The sequence below is a fragment of the Podarcis erhardii genome (assembly GCF_964252035.2).
Source record: "Podarcis erhardii genome assembly, chromosome: 14".
NCBI classification, from domain to species: Eukaryota; Metazoa; Chordata; class Lepidosauria; order Squamata; family Lacertidae; genus Podarcis; species Podarcis erhardii.
In genome coordinates, this window is record NC_138503.1 from 48,093,611 (window position 1) to 48,116,532 (window position 22,922).

At 48.1% G+C, this 22,922-nt stretch overlaps 2 protein-coding genes across 4 annotated transcripts in view; one reads left to right on the forward strand and one right to left on the reverse strand.

Annotated features, from left to right (window-relative positions):
- The window catches only part of SLC5A10 (solute carrier family 5 member 10), a 99,528-nt gene that overhangs the window by 8,312 nt on the left and 68,294 nt on the right, over nucleotides 1-22,922 (reverse strand). The window contains exons 10-12 of the mRNA XM_081839743.1: nucleotides 15,239-15,346; nucleotides 11,111-11,261; nucleotides 2,643-2,811 (exon numbers count right to left, since the gene is read on the reverse strand). Of these exons, the coding sequence (XP_081695869.1) occupies nucleotides 2,643-2,811; nucleotides 11,111-11,261; nucleotides 15,239-15,346 (428 nt within the window). The remainder of the gene's footprint in view (nucleotides 1-2,642; nucleotides 2,812-11,110; nucleotides 11,262-15,238; nucleotides 15,347-22,922) is intronic.
- FAM83G (family with sequence similarity 83 member G) overlaps nucleotides 17,206-22,922 on the forward strand; it is a 42,149-nt gene continuing 36,432 nt past the window's right edge. Inside the window, exons 1-2 of one of the 3 annotated variants that reach the window (XM_081839671.1) lie at nucleotides 17,206-17,294; nucleotides 17,421-18,637. In XM_081839671.1, the coding sequence (XP_081695797.1) occupies nucleotides 18,155-18,637 (483 nt within the window). In that variant the 5' untranslated portion in view covers nucleotides 17,206-17,294; nucleotides 17,421-18,154. Of the gene's footprint in view, nucleotides 17,295-17,359; nucleotides 18,638-22,922 lie in introns of those variants that run through there. The other 2 variants (XM_081839672.1, XM_081839670.1) reach the window with 2 other exon arrangements.

A 22,922-nucleotide genomic window follows, 5' to 3' on the forward strand; every position in this document is an offset into this window, starting at 1 on the left:
ATAGAAAGGTCCGGTGACTTCTGTTTCAGTGTATCTGAAGAAGTGTGCATGCACACGAAAGCTCATACCTAGAACTAACTCAGTTGGTCTTTAAGGTGCTACTGGAAGGAATTTTTTTTATTTTGTTTTGACCATGGCAGACCAACACGGCTACCTATCTGTAACTAACACCACACAACAGAATGCCATGTTTGCGTATCAGAGGATAACGCCACATGCACAGAACAAAACACCATACCAACATAAGATAACGTAACACCACAATCACAAAGCATCACAGCACATCCACACAAAGGGCCTTCTTGGTGGTCGCGCCCGCCCTGTGGAACGCCCTCCCTTCAGATTTGAAGGAAATAAGCAGCTATCTTCTCTTTAAAAGACATCTGAAGGCAGCCCTGTTTAGGGAAGTTTTTAACATTTAATGCTGTATTGTTTTTAACACTTGATTGGAAGCCGCCCAGAGTGGCTGGGGAAACTCAGCCAGATGGGCGGGATATAAATAAATAAATAAATAAATAAATAAATAAATAAATTATTATTATTATTATTATTATTATTATTATTATTATTATTATTAACAACATCATAGGACCACAGCCACACATTCAGTTAAAGTGGTATAAAGCCCATGTATACATTTGTAGCGGAGACCTACAGTTTACAAACAGGTGCGGCTTTCACAAAAGGAAAACAAACGATCGCAGTACAAATTTGGGTGATTCACATTGCACATATTATCATGGGGTTTTCCCATTTTGAGACAGACTTGTAAGGGATAGGAAAAAAGCAGAGGGTAGGAAACTATGAGGCAAGGGTAGACGCTGGTGGGTTAGTCCCCTGACCTTAAAAAATGCACCTGTTCTACTATGGGCAACATTGCATACCCACAACATTGCATATCCACCCACCAGTTCCTGGATTTATGTTTTAAATAGTGCTTCTCTCTTTTTTTAAAAAAAAATAATATAACGAGGATAGCCCACGGCTCAGATTCTCTCTTTGGCAGATTCTCTCCACTTAAGGGGCATCTCAAGTTGCAGGGCTAGGAAAGACTGATGCTTAGGGGCAGAACATCTGCCTTGCACACAGAAGATCTCATGTTCAATCCCTGATAACTCCAGGTGGGAATGGGACAAACTCAAGCCCTAGATGAACACTGCCATTCTGTGCAGACATTGCTGAGAGATGGCTCAACAGTCTGACTGAGCTTAAAGCAACTTTCAATGTCCCCCCTTAAGCCATTTATTAAAAACGTATACTATATCTTACTATATAATATTATTGCAAGGAAAAAGTCATCACGCTGCAGTTCACCTGGTCAACAGTAGGGGGCCATGCGAGCAGGCCGGCGGTGGGAGTGAGCAAAGAAGCAGGCTGGCAGGTGGTCCAGATCGGGGCTTCCCGTTCACCCTGTTGTTATGGCCACCACCACCCACTTGCTCGCTCTCAGGCACAGCAGAGCAAGGCAAGCCCAGCGTCAGAGGGGGCGAGTGGTCTGGCTGAGCGAGAAAGCGAATGGGCAGGTGGTCCGGCAGAGTAAGCAACTAGGGAGGCAACTAGCTGGGTGGGCCTGGCAGGTCTTTGCATGCTCCTAGTACTCCATCAGTGTCAGAATGAAGTATGCATTTCAAAATGCATGCTTACTGTCTGCCAGCTGCAGCGCGGAGCACCAGGGAGAAAGGCTCTTTCCTCCTCTTTCCCCTCTCCTCCACAAGTGGTAGCAACAGCGGCAGTGGGGGGGGTTGTGTTTGGGGCAAGCTGTTGGCAGAGGGAGTTTGGAGTGAATTGTTGGGGGAGTTTGGGCTGAGCTGTGGGCATAGCTCTCAACCTTCTGTTTTTCGCAGGAAATTCCCTTATTCCAGCGCCGTTTCCCACTGCATCTCGCTGCTATCCCGGATTGTTAGATATCCCGTAGACTGTTCCCGGGACAGGGGATGCTGCTGATCCCTTATTTTCAAGGCTGCTGATCCCTTATTTTCAAATCTGAAAGTTGACAGCTATGGCTGTGGGGAGTAGGGTGGGAATGGCAGGGAGGTGGGGAGGGGGTACTGAAGGAGCTGTGAGTGGGGAGTCAAGGAGGAGGATAGGGGTGACTAGGGTGTAGGGAGTTTGATGGACCGGCAAGATGGCTCGTGATGGATAGCTCAATCAGTAGAGCATGAGCCTCTTGATCTCAGGGTCGTGGGTTCAAGCCCCATGCTTGGCAAAAGATTCCTGCATTGCAGGGGGTTCGACACGATGACCCTCATGGTCCCTTCCAATTCTATGATTCCATGGGGTTGGCAAGCAAAGTGCGCAAGGGCAGCAGTTTCTAGTTTATATACCCCCTGTTGTTCAGCCCAAACACTGAGGTCCAGCTCCGAGTGCCTTCTGGCGATTCCCTCACTGCAAGAAGTGAGGTTACAGGGAGCCAGGCAGATGGCCTTCTTCGTGGTGGCACCCGCCCTCTCATCAGATGCCAAGGAAATAAACAACTATTGGGCTTTTAGAAGGCAGCCCCGTACAGGGAAGTTTTAAACGTTTGAGGTTTTTTTGTGTTTTTAATATTTTGTTGGGAGCCGCCCAGGGGAACCCAGTCCGATGGGCGACATATAAACAATAACGTTTTTGTTATCATTATCAGCTATTATATATGAGCGTACCTGTTCATTGGCTCGCTTCCAGAAAACGGCCAAGAGGAAGACAGCCGTGACGGGTGGGGCAAGGTAGCTAGTGACAGATTGGATGTAGATGTAGAGCTGTCCGCTGTTGGAGCTCTGCAGGATTGGGATCCAAACCACGCTGACAGCAACTAGGACAATAGTGACTATCCTGCGAGGTTAGCAATAAAAAAATAAACCACAAGTGAAACATCATCATCATCATCATCATCATCATCATCTAAAGAGTGGGTTTTCTGGGGGAAAGCAACAAGGCAAAGGCAAAACCTCTCAGATTTGTGGCTAGAATGCATGGGAAAAGCAGAAATGTGGACAAGCTCCATGAGGACTTCTTATGTTCTAGGTTATAGGAGAAGCACCTTATCCAAAGGCCACCAGAACCCTGGAGGGGCAAGTGAGGTCTTGTTCACACAAATACCGAGCAAATGGCAGTCCAGGCCTGTGTCAAAGAAGTCATGCGCAACAGAGGCTGTGTGCAAGACTTCACTTTCTCCATGCACGGGAAAGTATCAGCCGCCCACACCCTGAGAGGGTCATCGACACAAGACATAAAATAAGGGAGGGTTTTGCAAGCAAGCAAAATCGAATGCTCCTCAATTGCACCGCAGGCTGGTCTAATCTGTGCATTTTATGCATATCTGGAAGCGTCCATGCGGGGTTATATTGCCTTTGCAGGTAACCGAGAAAGGAACTGAGATGAAAAACTTGTTCCCGTGGGCTGGGCTTCACTCAGCACCTCGACTGACGCAACCAGATTTTGCAGCAGACAGGAATGGTGGGATCTGCAACGTGGGATTACTGCAGGTTTGCCAACGAGTCCTACCAAGGGGCCCCAAGATCTTCTGGGAAGCCAACACGAAAGGAGTTGGCAGACAATGAGACGCATGCAATGCCTTGTAAAAAGCAAACCTTTGCAAGCGTGAGGGTAATAGGGGATCATATAAGGGGAAACAGGTCTCAGCCTGTTGCGCTTGTGTGTTGCTTTACGAAAACCGTTTATTTACACCCGAGGCCACAGATGATTTGCTTAATTAAATAAAGAATCCCCGTGGAGTTATTATGTAAATAAAGAAACTAAACAATTTTTAAAACAGGAAACAGGGAAAATAGCACCCCAGTCGACTCTTGATTATTCCGGCACTTCTCAGCCGAAGCAAACATTTTAATGGGTGCAGACCTGGAAGCAAAACCGTACAGCTGTCCCAGGATGGCACCCCATCAGAGGAGGGTGCTGTCATGGGAAGCGCATGTTGCGCCACTTCTCTGTGGCAGCAGTAGATCCAGGATTTGTCCATCTCAGGGAAGTATGTCTGAGTCAGGCCTCACACAGACAGGCAGACACACACCCCTGCCTTGACACGACTCTTTTTTCAAAACAAAGCAAGGGCATCAGCCTAATTCTCTCTGCTCAAGTTCTTTCTCAACAGCCAGTTTCAACCTAAGTCATGTTTAGGGCAGACAGATGTGTTCAGGTGGATTCTCAGCCCAGTATGCCTGAAGGAGCGTCTCCACTCCCATCAATCAGCCCGGACACTGAGGTCCAACTCCAAGGGCATTCTGGTGGTTCAATCACTGCAAGAAGTGAGGTTACAGGGAACCAGGCAGAGGGCCTTCTTGGTAGGGGCGCCAGCCATGTGGAACGCCCTCCCATCAGATGTCAAGGAAATAAACAACTATCTGACACCTGAAGGCAGCCTTGTTTAGGGAAGTTTTTAATGTTTGAGGTTTTATTGCTTCTTGTTATTATTGTTAATATTCTTTTTAGAGCCGCCCAGAGTGGCTGGGAAAACCAGAGTGGGGTATAAACAAACAAAAAAACAATATTGAAGCGCTGAATTGTGACCCACGCGTGCGCAGAAGTGCGGGCCGCGGGTTGCGAGCACTGCGGGTCGCAAACGTGCCTCCCATATGGATCACGTTTGCAACCCGAGCATCCACTGTAGTTCAGAATTTACCCCTGCACCACTGGCCCTGTATAAATTATAAAGGGGTAGGATGATTTCATATGGAAGATGAGAATGCCTTTCCAAATGCCTGAATCACACACGGCCAGCAGGAGCTAAGGTGTGTCAGTTTCCCACCCCCACCCCGCTTCACAAGATAACGCCTGTCATTGATCAAATCCGCAGGGTGAGTCACGCCCCCCCCCATTCACTTCCAAGAATCCCGCTCCATGTGTCAGTCTCCTCCGCTTGCCTTTCCTTAATCGCCCGGCTGTTTGCGCAAGAGATATTGTGCAGAAAAGAGAAAGAGGTGAGGAGAGCTCTTGCATTTTTCATCATCAGGCAGGTTCCAGGGAAAAGGAAGAGTTTACACCCAAGTAAAGAGGGAGGGGGAAACGATGTCCTTAGAAGGGAAGACTGAAGCCAACTTCCTGCGCGGTGACGTTCCTACACGATTTATTATTTCCTTTTGTTTCTCTTAGTAGTTCATTCCCCATGGTAATCTGTTGCGTCTCAATGCATTCATCGGCATGTACGTAAGGAAACTGGAAGTACAGTGGTACCTCGGGTTACAGACGCTTCAGGTTACAGACGCTTCAGGTTACAGATTCCGCTAACCCAGAAATAGTACCTCGGGTTAAGAACTTTGCTTCAGGATGAGAACAGAAATCGTGCTCCAGCAGCGCGGCAGCAGCAGGAGGCCCCATTAGCTAAAGTGGTGCTTCAGGTTAAGAACAGTTTCAGGTTAAGAACAGACCTACGGAACGAATTAAGTTCTTAACCTGTTATGTACTGAAGTTCTCACCCTGGGCCAGCAGGGGGATACTGTAGATAGTTCAGGTCCACATATGCAAATAAGGGATCAAAAGTGACGTTCAGTGATTGGATAGTTACAGAAAATTGTTACTGTTGCGTTGTAGTGGAGCTCTATATAAGAAGGCTGGCTGAACCCTTCAGTTCAGTTCTGTTCTGGCCTGTGAATAAACAAGAGCTGTTTGAAGAATCGCTGTGTCATCTGATATGTTCACCCGCAACTTAACATAACCCAAGGTACCATTGTACAGGGTGAAGGTAGGCAGGCAGGCTGAGAGGCCGAGGCCCAGGTGCCCTGCCTCCCTACGGTCCTCAGACTCCCAACTTGGTTTTTGCCAAAGGCATTGATGCCTAGTAGATTGCTGTGATAGATAAGTCAGGTTATGAGGCAGATAGGTCCTGATTCTCACCCTGTGGCTCTTCCTCACTGCCAAGATTTCTCCACAGGGCTCCAGGCACATCCATTGCCCCATCCACTTTTTGCATAACATTTGCATTTTCTCATTTGCATGTGGAGGTGCAAATTGAAGCAGCAAGGCTTATTCCGAACCATGGAGTGCCAAGAGGATTGGCTCAGGACACTTTAAGCAGATTGGGCCCTCCACAAACTATGATGGCAAGTGGGGTCTCACTGAGACTGTACTCTGCACTTCGCCCAGATAACCTTGTAAGCAAATCTCTTTCTTTAAGTTTAAAGGAAGGAGGCAGCAGCTTACAGACGTTAGGACCAGTGCCAGATTACATATAAGCTAAAAAAGCTATAGCTTAGGGCCCCACTCTCTTGGGGGCCACCAAAAAAATTAAAGGGGAAAAAACTGGATGTACATTTCCAAAATATAAAATAAAAAACAAATAAAATAAAACCTACATACAGCAACAGTGTTTTGTGTTATGTAGGCTCCTATGATGTAAGTCATGGGCCCCGCCTGCTAGCCTGCTCCCTAAAATACCACTGGTTTGCTCCTTTCTATATATAGGGTGCCTACATTCTGCATGGACTGGTTGCATGGCAACATGGGCAAATGGCTTTAGAATGATACCTATTAGGTCCATAAATTACCATATAGCATATATTCAACACACAAAAACGTGACCATTTGTTGTTGACAAAGGACAGCTGGACATAGAAAGGGCCCCATTACCTTCAGTAGCTTAGGGCCTCATCAAACCTAAATCCGGCCCTGGTTAGCACCCCAGTGCAAAAGACCCAGGGTCACCCCTGATAACAGCCCTGTATAACGCAATGCTATAAATGCCACGTGTCTTATCATACTTTGCTCTGCCAGAAGAAAACCGTGCCAGTTCCATCGTTCTTGTAACATCTGGCTTGATGTTTAATAATTGTGTTCTGTGGTTTCTTTTGGCTGCTAGCTGCCTTGTGGGCCCTGTCGTTTGAAGAAGTATTTTCAGTGAACAAACACGCCAACATCCAGTAATAATGAATGGCTTTGTTTTCGCTGAGAGATCTCAGCGTCCTGATAAATTTGCCACACAGTCCCACCCCAAAGAGGAGCCACCCTCTTTCAGAAATGGGTAAAGTGAGATAAGACAGCATCATTATGTCCCCATGAATCAAAGCCAGGGACACAGAAGTGACTCCTCTCTCCAGTTAACCATCAACATTTCTGAAGATCCCCTTTAAGCAGAGAAGCAGCGGCATATCAGAACCATGTCATTTAGTTATCTGGGGGCCCATCTGCCCTATACATTTAAAGCAGTGCCATACCAGTTTAAATTGCCATGGCTTCCCCCAAAGAATCCTGGGAGATTTAGTTTGTTAAGGGTGCTGAGAATTGGTAGGAGACCCCTGATTCCAATTCCCGGAGTGGTTTAACCATCAATCCCTCTTCCTAGGGAACTCTGGGAAATGAAGTTCTGTGAGGGGAATGGGGGAGTCTCCCAATGACTCACGGCACTCTTAACAAACTACAGCTCCCAGGATTCTTTGGGGCAGGCCATGACTGTTTAAAGTGGTATACCTGCTTTCCACATATGGAGCCAAAGGGGCCTGGGAAGCTGATGATTTGCTGCTTAAACAAAATCACTAGCCTAGTAGCTGGATTTATTACTGACAAATGAAGCATTGTGAAATCGCTGAAGAATTAGGTTAGATTTTGGGAGGGCTCATTCCTGCAAGCTCCCTTGTTGTTGTTGTTTTTAATTGCTTCGTTGCAGCTCATTTGTCAGGTTACCTCTCCCTCTTGCTCTCTCTCATTCCATGTTCACACATCGAAGCAAATCGATTAAGCCCAAAGAGACAAAAGGAGGAAAACAATTAAGTCAAGGCGTGTCCCGCCTTGCCAAATGCCATCTAAGGCTGACTGGCTGGAATCATCAGGGGAGTGTCCCCAAATTGCTACTCTACGGCAATTGAAATTGCACAATCGAACGCAGGGACCAGACACGTCACATAAATTAGCAGCAAGAGGCTGCGTTCCAGATTTAGCTGTGGGTAAATATTTGCATGGGGGATGCGGGTGGCGCTATGGTCTAAACCACTGAGACTCTTGGGCTTGCCAATCGGAAGGTCGGTGGTTCAAATCCTTGCGACGGGGTTTGCTCCTGTTGCTCGGTCGCAGCTCCTGTCAACCTAGCAGTTCGAAAGCACGTCAAAGTGCAAGTAGATAAATAGGTACCGCTCTGGCGGGAAGGTAAACAGCGTTTCCGTGCACTGCTCTGGTTTCTCCAGAAGCAGCTTAGTCATGCTGGCCACATGACCCAGAAAAACTGTCTGCGGACATTTGCTGGCTCCCTCGGCCAGTAAAACGAGACGAGCACCACAACCCCAAAGTCGTTTGCGACTGGACTTAACTGTCAGGGGTCTTTTACCTTTACCTTTAAATATGTGTATATTATCAGGAAAGAAGAAGAAAAGGCCCTGTCAGCCATTAGCTGCCTCCAGTCTCCTACATTGGTTGAGCTGCTGTGACATCGCAAAATCCACACATTCTTAATTGTCACGGGAGAGGCAAGGATCAGCAAAGGAAAATTGACTTAATGAACATTCTCAATGTTGCTAGGAGGGAGAAAGGCCAGTATATGAATGTTGATCACTGGCACATCTGGTGCAAAGAAACAATATTTTGATTTTGTTCTGTGAACAGCCCTGAGACCTCTGGGTATAGGGCGGTATATAAATTCAATAAAGAATAAAAGAATAAAAAGAAAGTGGGAGCTCAATTGTTTGGGCTTCAAAATGAGGGATGGGGTTAAAACTTAATTATCCTTCCCTTCTATATCTCCACCATTACTCAGCATACCCTGCCTTATTTATAGGGTAACCAGCCTCATATAACCAACATGCTTAAGTCTAGTTAATGCACAAAGGGGTTAATACCATGGAGTAAGCTGTCCTGCTACATTTAGCTATGTTCATTTCCCTTACCCTGGGAGGAAACAGGTAATCAGGTCTAATATTATCCCCCTGTCTACCTGAGAAGGCTGGCGTGTAAAGGGCTTCTCTTGAGTCCCTATATCAATAATCTAGGAACTTTTGCGACTTCGTAACTAAGCCAAGTTTTACTGCCTGTGCATCTTTCTGAAGCACATGAATCTGACCTCAGGAGAGTTTGTAAGTAAACCATTTTTAACTTCCCAAATGCGTGGTGTTTTTCTATGCTAGGGGAATTGGGAAACTTTGAAAAGAAACTTTTTAAGGGGACATTTCAGAACTCACTTTAAAGGGCACCTTTTTAGGTTTTACAGAATGTATTTTCATGCTTAACTCTGCTGCATGTTTTGCGATTTTAAATCTTCACTGGGGTTCTTTCAGCAAAGAGTACTTCCCCCAAATTGAGTTTACGCATATGCAACAGGGCGAGATGATCGTGCCTTTTGCCACGGGCAGCAAAACGCCTTGAACCAGCCGCACTGACCCACATGGCCAAATATGTCAATAAGGCATGGTGAGTGAGGAATTCCCTCCAGGCAACCTGCAGCCACTGTGAGCAACACAAGGAATGCAGGCTAGCATTTTCGTGAGGGGCAGGGGCAAGTCATTCTGCAGAGCTTTCAGCAACATGGTTAAAGGCACAGCAGAACTTCATGAGGACAAGGGAGACTGTGTTGAAGGTCAAGCAGGATACACAGCAACTTTTATAGGGCATTCCTTGGGCTGTTCAGAAATGCAACCCGATAAATTGGCGGATCACTCGGTTAATCACTGGCTCACTCGAGAGCCAGTGTGGTGTAGTGGTTAAGAGCAGTAGTCTCGTAATCTGGGGAACCGGGTTCGCTTCCCCGCTCCTCCACATGCAGCTGCTGGGTGACTTTGGGCCAGTCACACTTCTCTGAAGTCTCTCAGCCCCACTCACCTCACAGAGTGTTTGTTGTGGGGGAGGAAGGGAAAGGAGAATGTTAGCCAGTTTGAGACTCCTTAAAGGGAGTGAAAGGCGGGATATCAAATCCAAACTCTTCTTCTTCTTCTTAATTAATGATCTGGATCACCCATATGAAATTCAAGTTGCCGGCCATCAGTCCTCTCTTGGCTACACAAACATGCTCATTAATTGAAATCTGTAGACGCTTGCAATCAGGATTTCTGCATCATTAGGTCTGTTGTGCAGGAAGATAAACTGAGTTGCTGGTGATGGCGGGAAATGATTCATAAAGCAGGACTACGGAGGCATAAACAGGGGAAGTTAATTTCCGTGCCTGGCTGGTCCAAGGAAAAGATCCGACAGGGTGTCCATTATTATTATTATTATTATTATTATTATTATTATTATTATTATTATTATTTAGAAACAGCAGCACACAGAGAGCCTTTGACCCTCCAGATGTGGCTGAACTGCAACCCCCATTTATCCCTGCTCATGGACCATACTGGCTGAGGATCATGGGAGTTGTAGTCCAGCAACATACGGCTAGCCAGCAGCACCTGCACTATGGGTTTATAAAATGCATTTTTTTAAAAAGCCTTTTGAAAGGTTGTCAGCATCTTAGTGTTCACGTCTCATTTTTGCAAGCAAATCTTCTTAATATGATGCATTTTTGCATGTCCTTTGCAAAACAAATTGTGGATTTTTTATGGATGCTTTCACCTAATCCAGGGTGGTTGAACCCTTTTTTAGCAGCCCTTGGCAACTTTCAAGAAAAAAAACATTTTAAAGCCTTAATTTTTTTATCTTGTGTGTGTCATGTGTTGTTAACGAAAGCACATACATCTGTTTGTCTATTAGAGTCGTTTAACAATTAAAGCTATTAACTGTGTATTTAATTATATATATTTAATCAAATATATAATTTGTGTGCATTAAATAACGATAAATAGATTACGAACACTTTAATTTAAGACACGGGAATTGAATTCGGCGTGTGGCCCGCAGGTTCCCTGTCGAGGTACTCTTGCAGCCCACTTGGTGTGAGAGGTTGGACCACTCTAATCCATGCAGTTTGCACATCATTTTGAAAAGTGTGAAATAGGGAGCCCCTTGATCGAATTCAGCTTGAACCGAATTTCTCTCCCGTTCATCCCCGCTCCCTAGTCATGGCGCGTAGCATCCAGGGGCAACAAAGTTCCTGAGCCAGAATAATCCCACAAGTTCTTCTAAAGATGGCCAAGTAATAGATCCTAAAATAATGAATCAAATAACTAAGCGCCGACACTGCCCTTTCATGACACTTGAAAACTGCCTTTGCATTGTCTAACGGTAGAGCCGGCCCCAGGGATACTGCCCTGCCCCATGCTGGTACCTTCCAACCAGAAGCAGCTCTTTCTCGCTGGGCTCCTTCCGGACCTTCTGCCAGATGTCCATGGTGAAGAGGGTGCTGCTGCTGTTGAAGATGGAGGTCAGGGATGACATCAGAGCAGCCATCATGACAGCGATCATTAACCCTCGCAGACCTGGAGGTAGGAACCAGAAAAGCCGATGGCTTTTAATAGACTATTGTATTTTAATATTTTGTTGGAAGCTGCCCAGAGTGGCTGGGGAAACCCAGCCAGATGGGCGGGGTATAAATAATAAGTTGTTGTTGTTGTTGTTGTTATATAGCAAGGCTTCCTTGTCTTGCCTCTCATTGCGCCTCCCTCTTCATTTCTCTGTGTGTTCTGGGAAATCAGTGGGGAGAGGAGCAGGAAGGGGAGACCCCCTGGATTCTTCAACAGCCAGCCTCATCTGTGTCTCCTGGCCTCCCGCCTCTGAGTCTGGACTGCTCCCCCCCCCCCCGTCGCCGCTCTAGCAGTGCCAACTGCGTCCTGAGCACGCCTAGTTCAAGGAGGACAAACAGCCAGCCAGTAGTTTAATTCTTTATTGACAAAGCACATGCTTATAGTAGTAAGTTCTGACAACCAACTAGCTAGCATCTCCTCCCTGGGATTGTACTCTGAGCTGAACTGTTGGATCAACAGCATGGCTCTGCCTCCACCCAGCAGTGAGTAACACCGTACAAATTGGAGTTAACTCTTTATTAGCAAAAATATGATTGGCGCAGGAGTGTCAGGCCTAAAGAGCGCAGCAACTCATCTCTAGCAGGTCCTGCCCCCGTGAAGCAGTTGCTGAGACTGAAGGTCCCTGCCACAACTGCTGGTCCCCAGCGGCGTAGCGTGGGTTATCAGCACCCGGGGCAAGGCAAGTAATTTGCGCCCCCTAACCCGGGGCAAGGCAAGTAATTTGCGCCCCCTAACCCGGGGCAAGGCAAGTACAGTAATTTACTCTCCCAAGCAGCAGCAGTGAGGCTTCTCTTTCCCCTGCGCTCTCCCGGAGCTGCCTCTTTTGTTTCCTTTTTTCCCTTTCTCCAAGGCTTTTCGCTTTCTCTCCTTAAATGATTCCCCCTCCACACCACGGCGTTTCCTGGCTGCTCCCCCTCCCTTCCCCTCTCTCTCCTCCTCGCTCTGCTTGCCTTGCCCTGCCCTGCCCTGCCTGAGGGCGCCCTGAGGAGACTCCGCTCTCCTTTTTGACCAGGCGAGGTGGAAAAAAGGGGGGAAAGTCTCTTCCCTCCCCCTTGCCAGACTCCCTGCTCGGCTCGGCTCGCTACCCAGAAGGCAGGCCAGTGGAGAGAGAGCCGCAATTACCATAAAGCTCCTCTCCCTCCGCTTCGCCAAGCTGTCAAAGCCCGGCAGCAGCGGCAACGGCAGCAGCAGGCGCAGCCAGACCCCCGCCAGCCAGCCAGCCAGCCAGCCAGCCCGGCTTCCTCTCCTTTTTTTGCCCGTGGCAGAAGGCTTTGCTCTCCCCCTTCTGCGACCTCCTCGCCAAGCCGAGCGAGCGCGGGCTCCCTAACCCGTGGATTTTAGTAGGGGCAGAGAGCTGCTAGTGCGAGTGCGCCCCCGCCCAAGTTGCGCCCGGTGCGGCCGGCACCCCTGGCACCCCCCACGCTACGCCACTGCTGGTCCCCTCCAGATTCCATCCTTCAACTTGCTGGGGAGCAGTGGCGTAGCGTGGGGGGTGCAGCGGGGGCCGGCCTGACCGGGCGCAACATCTGGGGGTTAGGGTTAGGGGGCGCAAATCCACGGGTTAGGAGGTGCAAATTACTTGCCTTGCCCCGGGTACTGACAACCCACGCTACGCCACTGCTGGGGAGGGAACCAGGGAAGAACCTTAGAGAGTGGTGGGAAGGACCTTCAGTCCGCACAACAGCTTCATTGGGAAACGACCCACTGGAAAGATTTGCCGTGACCACTCGGACTGAGCTTCTCCCCCCCCCTTTGAATAAAGAGTTAACTTTACTGACATTTGGTGCTTTATTGTTTCATTGCTGACCAGTCCCTGACTCCAGCTCCTGACGCTACGGTTCTACCCTCCACTGTCAGAGGCAAGATGCTTCTGAATTCTGGTTGCTGGAAACAACAAGAAGGGGAGAGCATCACTGCTGCTTCCCGTCAGCATCTGGTGGGCCGCTGTGAGAACAAGGTGCTGGATTTGATGGGCCACTGGCTTCACCCAGTATAATAATAATAATAATAATAATAATAATAATAATAATAATAATAATTTATTATTTATACTCCACCCATCTGGCTGGGTTTCCCCAGCCACTTGGGGCAGCTTCCACCGAATATTAAAAACAATACAGCATCAGACATTAAAAACTTCCCTAAACAAGGAAGTTGTCTTTTAAAAGTAAAATTAGTTGTTTATTGCCTTATAAGCTCTCCTTATACAAGAGTCTTCAAGTTGAGGAGCAGGATTTAGCCGGCCTCGTTCAAAGCATCTTGCCTCCTTCTGAGGTCACTTTTCTAGGGCACCCTGAGGCTTATCTGAATGTGATCAGGGATTCCTCAGCAAATGGCAGACAAACGTCTCTGGAAGGCCGCTCCCCCCACCCAAGGAATATGTCTCTTTCCCCCGTAACGCACCTTCTGCAAGAGGGACTGTTTGGTACAATCTCAAAACACGTTCTTAGTTCATGCAGGGCAACAATATGACCCCACAGGACTGGCCCACATGCATTCCTCCAGAAACTCCCGGAATCGTCCCCCAATCAGGGGTATCCCAGTAGATGTGGAAGGCAGAAAATTTGAAAATCCTTGCGCAAGACCCAGCCTCTGAAGCTGAACCTTTTGTAGAACCATAGAATTGTAGAGATGGAAGGGACCCGAGGGTCATCTAGTCCAACCCCCTCCAAGCAAGAATCTCATCACACGGTCCCCCATCCAATTAGAAAACATACCAGACCCTGCTTAGTTCTGCAAATGCGCTAACGGTTTTATCAGCAATGCTGGACGTCAGCTCCCACCATCGCTGACCATTGCCCTTGATGGCCGGGGCTGAGGGGCTGCTGTTCTGGATAATATGAAGTCCTGGCTACTCCCCCCCCCCCCAGCCTCACCCCCACGGGGGGTGAATTTTCTCGATTTCACAGCAGACGTGGCTGACACTGTGGGTTAAACCACAGAGCCTAGGACTTGCTGATCAGAAGGTCGGCGGTTTGAATCCCCGCGACGGGGTGAGCTCCCCTTGCTCAGTCCCTGCTCCTGCCAACCTAACAGTTTGAAAGCACGTCAAGTGCAAGTAGATAAATAGGTACCGCTCCGGCGGGAAGGTAAATGGTGCTTTCGTGCGCTGCTCTGGTTCTCCAGAAGCAGCTTAGTCATGCTGGCCACATGACCAGGAAGCTGTATGCCAGCTCCCTCAGCCAATAAAGCGAGATGAGCGCCGCAACCCCAGAGACTTCCACGACTGGACCTAATGGTCAGGGGTCCCTTTACCTTTACCTAAGCCTCAAAAGGCACAGCCATTCCCCTTTAAGAACAAACATCGGGGGGGGGGCAAAGAACACAGCAGTGCCCATAATCACATTTGTACCAAGAGACACCTGTGCTAATTCTCCCATTAGTAATGGTTTGTGGTTCCTCGTTCAGATGACAGGGTGGAATTATTGGGAAATGCAAAGGTAAATCCAAGCTGGTTTTGTTTTCTTTCCGGCACTCTAAAACAGACTTTGCCAACATGGGTGCCTTAGATAAACTAGTTGCTAATCTCCCTTTCCTGAGGAAGGTTCTGGAGTGAGTGGTCGCAGACCAGATCCAGGCGCTTTTGGAAGAAATTGATTTAATCTGGATCCATTTCAGTCAGAGTTTTGGCCTGGTTTTGGCACAGAAACCGCTTTGGTCGCCCTGTACAATGACCTCTGTCGAGAGAGGCAGACAAGGGAAACACGTCCCTGTTAATTCTCCTCGACCTCTCAGCCGCTTTCGGTACCATCAACCATGGCATCCTTCTGGAGCAGCTATCTGAAACAGACACGTGGGCACCAGGTTGCCGAAGGCTGCCCTAAATGAATGTAAGCGGAAAGAGGAAGCGGTTGCCTGTTAGGGAGTAAGGCGGGACTAGAGCAACACCCAACCGGCCAATAGGAAGGCAGCACTGCCTCGGCTTCTCTTACCACTGGGCATGAGCTCAATCACCAGTTTGGGGTAAGCAATGTTGGAGCAGCCCACCTCGGACCCACACACTCGGGAACATTCTTCGGGGTCGACGCAGCCAACAGCATCTGAAACAGACACAAAGAGTGGTTGGGGAGTAACCATTGGCTTTCTGGGTTCCTGTGTTTGTTTGTTTGTTTGCATGCTTGCTTGCTTGTGAAATAAAAAAAATAAAAGTCTTATATATATAATAAATGTTAATAAATGTTCCAGGCAAACACATACATAAATATATAAACCACATGTCTGAAGCAGCACAGGAAAACAGCCCTGAAACCATTTTGACTCTCAAACTGACCAAATGTTTTCTCTGCAAGTTTGAAAGAAATGGAAAAGCCTCCTCATTGTCCTTTCCTTCAGAAATCCTGTCTTAAAGGTATGTCTGTGTATGAATAGGGTGAGTCTGTGACCTGGCTCAGGAACTAAGTATTTGTCATTACAAAAGACTGGCCAGGCTCCCCAGGATATCCAATCAAGTAAGCATTAGCAGGTAACTTGCCAGACAGGAGATAAACAACGCACTCAGTTTTCTGTTGTAGACTGCCTCTTCTGTGATGTAGGTATGGTGTATCTGGAAGGTGTTCTTGGACTCCAGGGCAGGCAATTTAAAATGTCTATATAAGGGTGGACACACCTTTGTTCGGGGTTCTCCTCCTTTCCTGCGTGTGAGGGGAGCACCCTGTTGCAACAGTTCAATAAAGATCAGGCTTACAAGCTGCTTTGCTTCTCAATATTCTCTGGTTGGCCTCTGTTATTTCCTCCGACCGATGGAGAACCTGCACAGGACTCTATAAGGGATCTTGTGTCCCCATAAGGGATAAAAACTCTCAGATAAAAGCCAGCACAGCCAGCAGATCATTAAAACTCTCGGATAAAAACAGGGGAGGATAAAAACCGCTTAAAACCACTTAAAACTTTGATAAGGGTAAGCGAAATTACTTGGTAACTACCTTCGTCGCCATGTTGGGTGGAGTCGGCCTTCTCGGTAGTGGCGCCCGAGAGGGAATAAGGGCAGATTTTAGTTTATTACACTTGCTGGCTTGCTTGTGATGCATTTTGTGTTCTCTCGGTGACAGATTTACGTATAAAAATGAGGAACGTGAGAGAAGCCAAAAATTCACCTGTCCTTCGAACTGGGCTGGGTGGGCAGAGAGGTTTAAAGCCTCTGATTGACTCTGGCGCCACCTACTGATCTGCCCTACCAGCACCAATGGGCACCAGCCACCACTGATGGTGATGATATTAACAATGACTGTGAAATAAATAAATAAATACATAAATACATAAATAAATAAATAAATAAATAAATAAAATGGCCTTCATGTCAACCCAGAGCTTCACAAGATTCTGGAAAGCTCACGAGTACCCACACGAGCAGAGGGCTTCTTTGCTCTTTCCAACTGCAAGGAAGTTTCGCACATGGATGCGCAAAGTGGAACCTCCATATTCAGAGGCATTGTATCTCTGAGTCCCAGTTGCTGGACACAATCCGCATGGGAGGGCTGTTGCCTTCCAGCCCTGCTTAAGCATCTGACTGGCCACAGGTGCTTTCCAAGACTGACCTTTGACCTGAGCCAGAAGACAAAAGGTACTGCGGCAAGAGAAAGAAGGAAACCAAGCCCTGGATTCCCAGCGGATGATGCCGAGAAGCTGCCCTCCGAAACCTACTCGCGAGGAGAGGAAGCCCTAAAGCACACTGTGTGGGCCTTCCTTCCAAGTTATGAGTGGAAGAGAATCAAACAAGCTCCACCAGCTCTGGGAAGGCAAATACAGGAGCTGGAGGAATGCCGGCATTCTTTTGAAAGAAAAACACACCGCAAACAAAACGTCAAACTTAAAGCTCAGCCAAGCCAGGACTTCCCTCTCTCTCTCCCTCCTTCCCTCCCTCATCCTGATAAGGAAATCTAGGGACACCGGCTTCTCCTGGGTGAGTCAATTTCCGGCCTTCCACGCATGCAATGGATCCGGGCAGAAGCAGCACGCATTTGGGATGCAGCCGAAGGAGTTAATGGACAGGTACGAACAGGGACTCTCCGAAGGCGGGGAGACATGTGACGGCAGGTGGTGCAGGGAGGAGCAAATTACTCAAGCTGTTGCTTTTCTCTCTTTTTCTCTCTCCTCTGCTCTGCTCACACTCTCCAGGTTTCCATTTCTGGCTGAGACCTGCTGAGCTGCCAGGCTGCCGACCAGCAAAAAATAAATAAATTCACCCTCGAATGAAACCTACTCTCCCCTTCCACCTGAGAGAGTAATCTACGAGCTGGAAAGAATGAAAAAGTACCCCTTCTGAATCCTGTCCGGCGAAAAGGAAAAATTCCTGGTTCCAACTCCTGCTGTTTGTTTGATTCTGGGGAGCGTCTCGCTTGCTCCTATTTATTTTTTTATGGAAATTTGGAAGGTCAAGGGCAGAGGTGAAGGAAGTTGGTTGTCCAAAGGCTAGAGGGAAAGCAACAGCCAAGCCGGGATTTCAAAGCCGCCGGAACATTTAAGCATTTAAGCTTGAATGCCACTGTCGGTTGCTCCCCGCCTGTTTCTGAAAGTTCGGGGAAGGAAAGAAACTTGAGCAAACTTTTTTCGTCCTATCCAGGAATTATTATTTTTTACTCCACTGAGATGAGCTGATGGGTAAGCTGGGAAACTGAATGCCAGTGTTTAAAGACAGTTAAGGCCAAAGGACTCTTGGGTGGTGGTTATTGTTTCTTTAAGCCGCAAAGGGAAACCGTTCACGAGGAATTGAGAAGAAGCTAGGAGGGGCCTTATTTGCTGCTGGTTTTTCCTTAAACTCAGGGATACACCTCACTAAATTATTTCATTAAATTATCCACCTTTTTTATTTATTTTGGGCGGACGTTCCCCTCCTCCTTGGACCAGGGATCATGGCTTTCTCTCAGGTCCAGTGCCTCGATGACAGTCATGTCAACTGGCGCTCCAGCGAATCCAAGCCGGAGTTCTTCTACAGCGAAGAGCAGAGGCTGGCGCTGGAAGCGCTGGCGTCGAAAGGGCCAGATGCCTTCTACGAGGTCCTCAAAAAGGAGAACATTAGGGACTTCCTTTCAGAGCTGGAGCTCAAGAAGATTTTGGATACGCTGGAGACCTACGACCCCGGCTCAGAGTTCATCCCCCGAGGGGATGATGGTGGGGTCGACCTCAGCAGTCAGAATGGTGAACAGGACCAAGTGCCTTCTTTGGAATACTGGCCACAGAGATCCGACCGGTCCATTCCACAGCTGGATCTCGGATGGCCGGAGACCATCGCTTACCGTGGGGTGACCAGAGCTACTGTCTACATGCAGCCGCCTATTGACTGCCAGCCTCACATCAAGGAAGTCGTCCGCAAGATGATCTTCCAGGCTCAGAAGGTGAGAGTTGCCCTCTGGGTGCTGCGTTTGGGGGTGGGTGGTTAGAGAGCTCCCCTCTTGCCCAACCGAAACATCCCTTTTGTCTCCTCCAGAGGTTTGCCTAGAGGATGATGCACAGGCAAGTCTGGTCTGTTCCAGAATGAGCTCATCCTGTCTTTACTTATCGCCGGTGTTGGTGGCAGATAAGGTCTGCGGCACTGATCCAATCTCCCCGAGGAATGAGAGGGGGAGCAAGTCAGTTTGGGCAGTCACTGCTGGTTCAAAGTGACGGGGATATGGGGACAAAGCTCATCCCCCCCTCCCCCGCCCTCGCATGTTGGTCACTGAGGCCACTGAAAGCCGTAGGCTCTTAATCTCAGAGTCGTGGGTTTGGGCAAAAGATTCCTACACCCTTATGGTCCCATCCTACTCTACAGTTTTATGATTCTGTGAAATGGGGTGGAGAGGTGGAATGGATGGCAGAGAGAAGACTCCGTCTTGCTTCTGGTACTTTGACCATCTGATGAGCTCCCCAGAAAGTCATTTATGTAGCCTTTACCATTCTGCTCAGTGCTCAGCACTCTGGGGTACAAACCTATCAGGAAAGGGGAAGCTTCTGATCTGTAAACATGGCTCCCCAACTGCAGATACGCGTGGTTATTCAGCGGTGAAAGGCACTCTATGTGTAAAGTCTGGCCTGGGGGTGTAATCCAGCCCTTGCCGGTCAGTTTAATCCTAAAAAAAGCTTTGGGGTAAACTTTTTTTTAAAAGCTTAACAACTTCTATCCTAAATTAAGGTAAACAACTTTGGTCGGCCCTCACTTCATCAAATCTGGCCCTCTTTGAAAAAGGTTTGGACACCCCTGCTCTTTTCATCACTAGTACTCTCTTCACACAGTCCTAGCCAGAACCCCAGCCACAGTTCCAAGCTTAAACGATGGTTGAAATCAAAACGTCCTTTCCTTCCTTCCTTGTGGAAAGGTCACGGGACAAGGTTAGAACACAGAACAGAAGCAGCCCAATTTGTTGCAATTAGAAAATCCGGCATGTTAAGCCTGGAAGATGAGGAAGGGCAGCCTTTCATCCCCGGCCTTTTCTGCATCAGTGTGCAGCCGAAGAGCACCAGTGTGGCTCAGTGTCCTGGGGCAGCTTGCATCTCAGTTTCCCCATCTGTAAAATGGGAGTAACAGTGACCTACTTCTCAGGCTGCTGCAAGCACGGGCAAGATGAACGGCTGCTCATGTAAGATCCGACATCAACCGCAAGCAATTTCAATCCACGCTGCAACCCACAGAAAACAGAAACAATCTCGTCATGCATGCCTAAGCTTTATTTGAGATCACACTCCAAAAGCTCTGATCGGTCCTCCTCCTGTTTTCGCTTGATCAGTTTCAGCTTGGATAGTAACGTGGGGGGGGGGGGGCGGAGTAACCTCAGTGCCTGAAATCCATCTTCAAACTTTAAGGGAAGGCTGGCTCTCAGTAACCTAGCCAAATCTAGCTAGAATAAAACTATATTTCTGTTGCAACAGGGGTAATAAGCCTGGTGCCTTCCATAGGTTAAGAGCATTAGAGGAGCCTGCTAAATCAGGCTAGTGGCCCATCTAGTCCAAAATCCTGTTTTGGAGGCAGATATTGTTGGCCTCCACCTCTTACCGTCCCTTCCCATTGGACAGGCTGGCTAGGGCTAATGGGAGTCAGGAGTGCATTGCAGAGGGTTGGACTTGATGACCCTCAGGAGTCCCTTTTCCAGCTCTACAGTTCTATGATTCTAACCCCTAGAGAGCACCACCACTACTCCAGCAGCATTTTGTAAAGGGATGGGGCAGCGAGGATAACTGTTAGAAAACCAAGATGGGTGGTTAAGGGTGTCTTAACTCATGGCAGAGAAGGCTGGTTCAGGGCTTAGCCACATTTAAATTTCATCTGCTCATTCCAGGCACAATCTGCACTCCAAAGCTCCGTATATGAGCGTTCTTTCTTTTTTCCCTCCAGAGATTTCCCCACGAAAACCCGGTCTTTAAAGCTCCATCGGAGCAAATGGCTATCTGTGGGAAACCCCATTTGGCATTTGTTCTGAATGAGCACTAAGGAATGAGATTCCACGAGGCAAAAATAAAACCAAACACTCAGACACAGAGCTCTCAAGGGCAGACCTATGCTTAGGCAAAATGTAAGGGTGGAGAAGCCCTCTCACATGTACATCCCTCACTTGGTGACTCTAGCGTCAAGGGGCTGCTTGCGCATGAAAATGAAGCATCCCGGGTCACCTCACACATTCTGCTTTGGCACAACGGTCACTTCACACATTCAGCTGCCAGTCATCTGGTGCTGATGAGAAACTAAATTATAGAGCCCTGGTTTATTTTCCACAGAAACATCATGCATATTATTACTGTGCTTTGCTTGTTAGAATACATACCAAGGGACGGGTGTCATGTGGCCCTCCAGATGTAGCTTGACTGTCTCCTCTGGTGCCTGAGCATGAGACACTCTGGCTGGCAGCGATAGGAATTGGGAGTCCCACAGCAACTAGAGGGCCACAGGTTCCCCATCCCTGATATAGACCCTAATAGAATATAATCACAAGGGATAACTTGGTCTGTAAGTATTTGCCATGCTGACACACTATCCATGTTCATGGGCAACATATCTTAGAGCACCAGATGCTGCAAACAGCTAGCATATGATGACCTTTTGACCAAGGGGACTCTGGCCCATGAAAGAATATTCCACAATTAATTCACTGGTCTTTAAAGGTTCTAGCAAGGGACACGGGTGACACTGTGGGTTAAACCACAGAGCCTAGGGCTTGCCGATCAGAAGGTTGGCGGTTCGAATCTCCGCAACGGGGTGAGCTCCCATTGCTCAGTCCCTGCTCCTGCCAACCTAGCAGTTCGAAAGCATGTTAAAGTGCAAGTAGGTAAATAGGTACCGCTCAGGCGGGAAGGTAAATGGCATTTCCATGCGCTGCTCTGGTTCGCCAGAAGCGGCTTAGTCATGCTGGCCACATGACCCGGAAGCTGTACACTGGCTCCCTCGGCCCATAAAGCGAGATGAGCACCACAAGCCCAGAGTTGGCCACAACTGGACCTAATGGTCAGGGGCCCCTTTGCCTTTACCTGAAGGTGCTAGCAAGACTCTCCCTTGCAATTTGACACTCTCAGTTACATTTGCTTTGGAAACTGAAGGTGGTAATAGATGGGTCCTTGCTCCCATCCAGCAAGGAGTTCCTAGCAAGCTTGTGCTAAGAATTAAAGCTATGCTGCATCAAATAATAAGGAAAGATAATGAGCATTAGGCACAGTCAACCCATGATCAAATCTGTGGTCACAGCTAGGCACTTTGAAGTCCTCCTTTGATTGCACCATAAAAGAGATGGGTGGCTCCATAATTTGCTCAGTTAAAAAAGGGAGAGTCAGAGCCAATGATGCTCCGTGAAAAGGACCAGGCTGACTCCGCTAAGGGCTGGCTGGACAAACTAGACCAGGGCTAGCAGGATACCAAGCTGGCCCCCAAAGGTTCCACTCCTATCTTAGGTCACCACCTTCTCACCTAGTGTGCAGAAGCGACTCCGCTTTGCTTGCAAGCCAGCCCTCCTCAACCTGGTGCCCTCCAGATGTTGTTGGACCTGGGAAGGTTGGAAGAATTCCAGCTGAAATACGAGTGGAAATTGCTGGTGCTCAGAATGGAAACCGACCCAGCAGATATGTTTGGCGTTTGCAGCTGCCGATGTGGTTTTCAGCCCGCAAATAATATGCAATTGATGGCTTTCCTCAGCACCAGCACCTATTTGCGCAGTGTTTCCTTTGCACTGGTGCACAGTAACGTCATGATAATGTAATTCCTTGTGTAAAATTCCACCACAGCAGGCCACAAGATGAGTAGCGCAGTTTTGATCGGAAGCCAAACTGCAGCAGAAGGGAAACAGCGCTGCATGAGACAAACCTGGGTTGGAGCAGAAATCAGTGCTTTCTTACACACACCCGTTGAACTCCAATTCCCATCAGTCCCAACCCTTGGCTGTTCTAGCTGGGGCTGATGGGAGTTGTGGTCCAAGCTATCCAGAGGGCACCAGGTTAGGGAGGCTGGTTTAACTCCAGGAAGCCTTTCCGAAAGGATTCATTGGGAAGCAAATGCCAGAAAGCAGGCGTCAATGAGAGTGGGTGAAATAACTCTTATGGTCACCAGGTAGGAAAGATATTGTGGCTCTGATGTAGGACGTGTTGTACTTAAGGCCTCTCTGCCCAAATTTTTCTTTAACGAGATCAAAAAAAGAAAAATAGAGGAGGATCTGACTCCTCCTA